This window comes from Cryptotermes secundus, unplaced genomic scaffold (assembly GCF_002891405.2).
Source record: "Cryptotermes secundus unplaced genomic scaffold, Csec_1.0 scaffold2396, whole genome shotgun sequence".
In the NCBI taxonomy this organism is placed as follows: Eukaryota; Metazoa; Arthropoda; class Insecta; order Blattodea; family Kalotermitidae; genus Cryptotermes; species Cryptotermes secundus.
The window spans coordinates 16,744-23,782 of NW_019735499.1; the positions used below are offsets into that span (position 1 = coordinate 16,744).

At 38.7% G+C, this 7,039-nt stretch overlaps 1 protein-coding gene across 1 annotated transcript in view; it reads right to left on the reverse strand.

The window, feature by feature from the left end:
• The window catches only part of LOC111869499 (nose resistant to fluoxetine protein 6), a 34,454-nt gene that overhangs the window by 10,281 nt on the left and 17,134 nt on the right, over positions 1 to 7,039 (reverse strand). Inside the window, exons 6-8 of the mRNA XM_033753455.1 lie at positions 6,037 to 6,230; positions 4,766 to 4,935; positions 2,079 to 2,247 (exon numbers count right to left, since the gene is read on the reverse strand). Of these exons, the coding sequence (XP_033609346.1) occupies positions 2,079 to 2,247; positions 4,766 to 4,935; positions 6,037 to 6,230 (533 nt within the window). The remainder of the gene's footprint in view (positions 1 to 2,078; positions 2,248 to 4,765; positions 4,936 to 6,036; positions 6,231 to 7,039) is intronic.

Sequence of the window (7,039 nt, forward strand, 5' to 3'; positions counted from 1 at the left end):
AATAATGATAGCAATTCCGGGTACTCAAATCACATACTAAATACAGGACATGCATACGGAACAATAACAGAAATAATGGAAGTTATAACAACGGGAAAGAAGGGCAGACATTTGAATACGTTAGAGAAATACCATATATATAAAATAAGTAAGAAAGGCCTACACATGAATGATACACACATAGAAACACACAATCCCATATTTCAAACGATACACGAAATCTATACAGACTAACAGTACCTTTCTCTCCACACTACCCATTCCCCCCCCTACACTCACCAACATAAAACTCAGCACACAGTACATCAGGCAGCACACGTAGTAAAGAATAGCAGCGGCACGCACACAGAAAGACTACACAAGGTAAGTACAAATAACAATATAAACACATAAGAAAACATCACATACATAAGATAATAATACGAATATATTTGTATATTACAGATAACACCTGTGGGGTTCTCTCTTGTCATCGATGTGTGTCTTGTCATTACTCCGATGACAACCCACTTCTTCGGAACAGTTTGTTGGCCCTGAAAAGGACCGTGGCTGATGAGATGTTTGACCGGGANGCTGGAGGGCCGAGGCAGTCGTGCCCGGCGCAGCCTGCCGATGTCTCCGAAGACCGAGCGCTGGCGACGAAGCCTGCTGGTTGAAGTCGCTTGATGTGAAACTGCTGAACTGAAACGATGGACTGAATATCTCGGCTCTGGAGTCGCTCCCTTTTTATACGCTGGTTGATGGGGCGGAGCCAAACTCGAAAGTGAGGAGGAAGAATTGATTGGCTAGCGCGCGTAATGGTGTAGACGCGGGCTAGCGCCGAGCGTAGTATAAATGCGATCGTTTGAAGCAATCTGATTGGTTAGCGCGCGTGATGGTGAAAAGCGATGCGAAGAGTGAGCGTTGCAGAAATGCGTGATAATGTGGGATGTTCCCACACACCTATACAGTGTGGTAACAAGAACTAGCCGCTGCAGCACTTTAAACATAGGGCGAATAACCCTAACAATTTTAAAATTTTGAAATTTAGGAAAGAATTTTAAAGGTTTTTAAAGTTAGAACTAAAGATTTTATTATAGTGCTATTACAACAAAGTCAAAATTAACGTGTGTAAAATGAAGTAATCTACGGACCAGACAGATATCAACGAAGTGGAGGTTGATAGTAACAAGGAAAGTGTTTTTAGATGTTAAATTTTGAGCTGGGTGCAGTGTGACAGCGACATGAGTGTTATACACCTGATGATGGCCGTCTGAGGCCGAAACATATAGTGTAGGGGAACAAGATCAAAGACACAAAATATATTGTTTGCACTTGAGACGGAGTTTGTATCATTATATCATTTATCATTTGGATACACTAGTTCTGTACAAAGAAGAATTCTACAGTAGAGCATTTAACTTTTTCTTCTGTGTTGTTTCAGTTTTTCCAGTTCTTATATATAATAGGCCAAAGACCATTCCACATGAAACCAACCCAATCATGTCTGATGCTCATGATGCAATCATCTACCACGTCCAGTCCTGTCTCATCCCATCATAATGATACACATTATTCACTCGGGTTTTTCCATTTACTCTTAATAAGTCACTGATGTTGGTAAAGGTAAAAATTTAAAGCCATCCATGCAAGAGACCGTGGAGGCCCATAGGGTTGTGAGAGGTCAAGGCTCCAACATTTTCTAGACAGTCGGCTCACAGATGGCGGTGAGGTTGTGAGCTTTACATGCTGGCTGCTCTTTCTGTTAGAGGCTGAGTTGACCCAAGGGTCGTAGTGCAGTTGGAAGGGTTAGGTAAATTGAAAAATCCAATGACATCATCAGGTATCAAACCAGTGACCTTCTGGCTTGTAGCATAGTGCCTCAACCAACTATGCTACTGTGTGCCCCCACTGGTGTTGGAAACATGCATATTGGCCATTTAATTATGTTGCACAGTGGTGAAGACATTTACAATATCATACCAGATTATGTAATATAAAACATAAATCTGCACTTATATGAAAATAGCTGTAGAATTTTTAGGATCGTTTATGAGGTCTGGAAATATATGGCTGAACATTAGTTCTGTTGGACTTACTGACTTATCAACATTGATGTAGTTGTTGACGTAAAGCAGATTGTACCACCAGTTCTGACGACAGTCTTCAGTTTCAGTACTCACGATATGGTTCCACATAGGACCACTACCCAAGTGGTTAAACCAACTTGCAGCTAAAGCCACCATTATTGCATACACAGGAGTCAGTCTGGCAAGAATGTGCACATTGATTATACTAAATTTATGTGTTTTCTGACATAAGGTCTTGCAACTTTTTTATTTCTGCTGAAAATCATATTGAAAAGAACAAGAATTACAATTTTAGTGGTTAGTGAAAATTAATGTTTCACTATTAACCTAACTTTGCGAGTGGCAAAAGTGTGAGGTCTTAAATTATGGAAGCTATAAATAGAACCACCAAGGTCACTTCTCTTATTGTATAGATTCATCATCACAGAGCCTCCAAAAAATCCCTTGGCTGGTCAGGCATTATCTCAGACTGTGTGCATTCAGGCTTGTGGCATAGTCAGTTGACTAATAACCTATTCACATTTCAATTTTTCTTCGATATCACTGCAGCAAACAGCTACTGTGAAGAGAGCTTACATGTTATGTTCCCATCATCTATAATCCCTGTCACATGCTACTACTGTATTAAACATTCCTTCAGTCATGTTACTTACTGTATCAGAATGCCACATGAGAATTGCATGTTGAATCATGTATGATACCCATGTGAAAAGTAAGAAGATGATTCAACATAAATTTCAAGCTCTCACAGTTCCAGTTAAAAAAAAAGAACTATTTGTAAAATCATAAATGAATTTAGACAGTCAGGTTCTTTACTGGACAAAAGAAAAAAATTGACTCAAAATGCCAGCTGCCCACTGAAGAGAAACTGGATGAAATATATGCTAGGCTTGAAAACTTTTCTTAAATATTCATTAGGCCCCTTTGCAGAGGAGTCTAGGGTTTGAATGAAATTAGTGCTAGGCTTGAACCTTCTCAAAAATCCCTTAGACCTGGGGGAACATCCCACATTATCACGCATTTTCTGCAATGCACACTCTTCACATTGCTTTTCACAATCACGCGCGCTAACCAATCAAATTGCTCCAAATGTTCGCATTTATACTGTGCTCGCTGCTAGCCCCGCATCTACATCATCATGCGCGCTAGCCAATCAGCGCTCTGAAAATTCCTCCTCAATTTAAAGTTTCGCTCCGCCCACCGAGCAGTGTATAAAAAGGAGTAGCCGCAAATTGGCAGAATCTTCAGTCTACGATCAAGCCACACTCAAGCAACATCAGCCGGCAGGCTGTGCCAGGCACGACTGCCTCGGCCCTCCAGCTCTCTCACACCCGACTCACTGGGGCACCTCGCCTGGACTTGCTGGTGGTCGTGTCCCTGTCCGACCCACTGGGCATCTGGCGTAGCCACTGCCTCATCACTCCTACAACCGTGCTCAACGGCCAGCCTTTCACCAGCAGCCGCTGCGCTGCGATCAAGCAACCTCTACCATCTGCCGCACCGCGATCAAGCAACGGCCGCACTGTGGCCAGTCCACTCTGCAACTAACCTCTCTCCCTATCGGCGCGCACCGCGCTACCTCACCGGTCAAGCATCTCAGCAACCATAGTCCTTTTCAGGACCAACAAACTGTTCTGAAGAAGTGCGTTGTCATCGCAGTCATGACAAAACTACATAAGACCCCAGAGACCCATTACTAAGGGGACTGTAATTTCAAGTTCAAAACTTGCTCCTTTTCCAAGAAGCAACTTCAATGCTTGAATATAAGCACTGTATGGAGATGCAAGGAATACCTGCCTCTGACATCCTCTGTGATCTAGTTGCTCTTTGTTTATGATTTGTTTGCCCATTGACTTGTTGACTATGCCATGAGTCTGAACAGACACAGTTGGAGATGTTGCAACAGTCTGTGGGATTTTCAGGAGGCTGCCAGACAATTTCTGTGTATTTGTAACATAAGAGGGCATGCCTCTTAGATATTTGTTACTGTACATTTTCAGTGCTACACGTTCCAGTATTATGTATCTCACCAATTCCATGAAATGAACCATTCTTCATTGAATATTAACACACAAAAGTATCACAGAAGCTACTGTATAAAACACATCAGAGTAGAATACTTCAGATTACTGTTTTCTGCATTATTACAAGTTTGTACTCTGGCAGATCTTTTACTGTCACTGGAGATGAGCTACTAAAAATGCCTGAAAGTAAAGTGCTAAATTAATTGTTTAGGACTATGGGGCAAATGAGTACTTACTTTTTTCCTGCAATTACTGAAGTGATAAATAAATGAGGTTTCAGTATACTGGACATATAGTATGAACAGAGGAAATAAGAAAGAATCATCGAGGAATTGAAGTATGTATCAGTATTTGACATGCATTTTCATCTCTCTCTCTGTCTCTCTCTCTCTCTTTTCTAATTTAAAGTTTTCTTAAATATTATTTAGGCATGGTTGCTGAGTTGAACCTCTCCCCCATCAGTTAATTAATTAATGATGTTCATGGGTATGAAATAAATCTCATTATGCAGGCAGATATTTTACATGTTGACAGCTCCCTTTTATGTAATTAATGTATACCTTTAGTATGCATATTCTTGAATTGAAGACTAGGTTTATTTCTATGCAACTGTTATTCCTTCATAATATGGTTTTAGGTGCAGATGTAATTTTACTTTTATGCAGTTCTTACCTCATGTACCGATGACCAATGACTCTGAGAAAATCAAATATGCTGAATGACCCCCTAAAATGTTTGTCTTGCATGAAGAAATAACTTAAAAGAAATCCACTGATGCTTAAGAATGTACCCATGATTGCATTACCATTCATGAAGCCGGACCGAAAGAAATCTTTGTATGACTGTAATAGAGGAAAGCAATCAAGATTAAAATAAACTTTACAGAAATTTAATTATTTGTAGAGTTTAGCATGGATTTTGTGTGATTTAACTTTACATTGCTTGAATCACAGCAATCTTGCATTCCTAAATTTTCTCACCAGACAGCATCAGTATCTAAACATTTCAGTACAAGCCATCTAAGCCCACTTCATCGCTAGGGAAATAACAGCGCCTTTTTTGTTTTCATGCCTAATGTAACCATTCTCGTAGTACTGTGATTTTTATCTTCTTGAAAAGGTCATATTCGTAATTTTTTACACATTCAAGTAATGTGACAGTTATTTTGCTAACCTATTATAAAATAATCATTTATGTTTTGTGTTTTGACTCTGATTGTAAAGATTTTAGAAAATCTTAATTCATTCACTTGGTATTTATAAATTGTACTAACTAATGAACCCCACTGGGGCTTCATAGTTGCTCAGCTAGTCAAGAAATTCTCCATCTTTTATGGAAACCAAAGCTCCATTATCATGTTCACAGTAGTGCACTGCAGGTCCCACTGAGCCACATGAATGTAATCGATGTTGTCACACTGTATGTCTTTAAGACCTGTGTTGTTGTTGTTGTTGTTGTTGGGCACTAGCTATTGAGCTCAGCACATGAATAAATAAAGAGCTGAACTGAATTATCATCATGATAACATCCAAATGTTATAATAATTTTTTTTTTAGGGATAAAGTGACCGAGCATGTATTCACTAACCCTCATTTAGTGTTGAGATTAAGAATTTACTTCCATTCCACATATTTCTTCATGGTAAGGTATTTAATTAAGCAAAGGGACAACTTTATATTAGGTGTTAACATTTAGTAAATTCAGCTCCTATCTGATATAAATCATAATTACAATTATAAAATTATGTAATGCTCCAAATGTTAATATTCTTTCCTTCAACCCAGCACCTAAGGCATTGTTCATACTCTCCTGTGATTAAATTATAGTCTTATGCACACATGATTAGAGATACTTGCAGGCTCATTGATTCTATTGACTGATCATTTTACACTTGGATGTAAATGGCCTTGTTTAATTTTTCATATTTGAGAACACATACTGACCTCCTCCACCCACTCTGGATTCTGGATTGGTCCACGAATTGTCCAAAAGAGGCCATGTGTCGTTACTACAAGAAACATGGTAAGAAAACGTATTCCCTGGATAAATCGGAAAGATTTAGAATCCTCCGTCTTGCTCAGAGTTCCCAGTTTATGAAAATTTGTAAACAGTGAAAAACACATCAGGAGCCTTCCACCTGTGAAAAAGTAAAAATTAGTGAACAAATATATTAGTCACATGTAAATTTTCACTTAGTTTGGACTCCAATACGTAATGGTTTGTATGTCCAGATTTGGGTCACACCACAATTAACTGGAATGACTTGTAATCAGTTCAGAATACAGCTGCTTTGAGTAAACTGGAGAGAAGTTTTCCTCCTACAAAATATGTACCTCTCATAGTTATTGATGTAATCACTTAAAATATTCAAAGCATTATAGTGTAATCATGGTGAAAATTTTAATGTTTAGAGAAGATTAAGTGAAATGTACCTTCAAAATTAATTTGACATATATGTTACATCACATTTCCTGGATCTAGAGTCAGTCAAAATGACTGTAGGATGTGGAATATGTCAAGTAAATACAAAAACTTGTGTGCAGAACAGCTGAAGTTTTCACATAAGAAAATAAAAGAAAACTTAGTGGTTACACATAAGGCTATTCAGAAATATGTACATCCACTTATATGCATCAATACTATCAGCTTATGTTATTTACACAACCTTTAAATGGATGAGACATTTTTTAGACAATAAGTATTCATCAACAGAGTAGAGCGAGTGTGTGTTTAAATATGTTTTAGTGCTATTTTAAATCGTGCTTTTTCATTCATAAGACTCTTGAGATCAGATGGCAGATTATTGAAAATTTTGATCCCAGCATAATATGCGCTTTTCTGAAAGCATGAGAGGTTCACCCCCCTTGTTGGTGTCTCCACCTTATCGTGGTGAGGGGGGTTGAGTATGCCAAGGACCCTGAGAGCTATACCGGCGGTAGCGTAGCT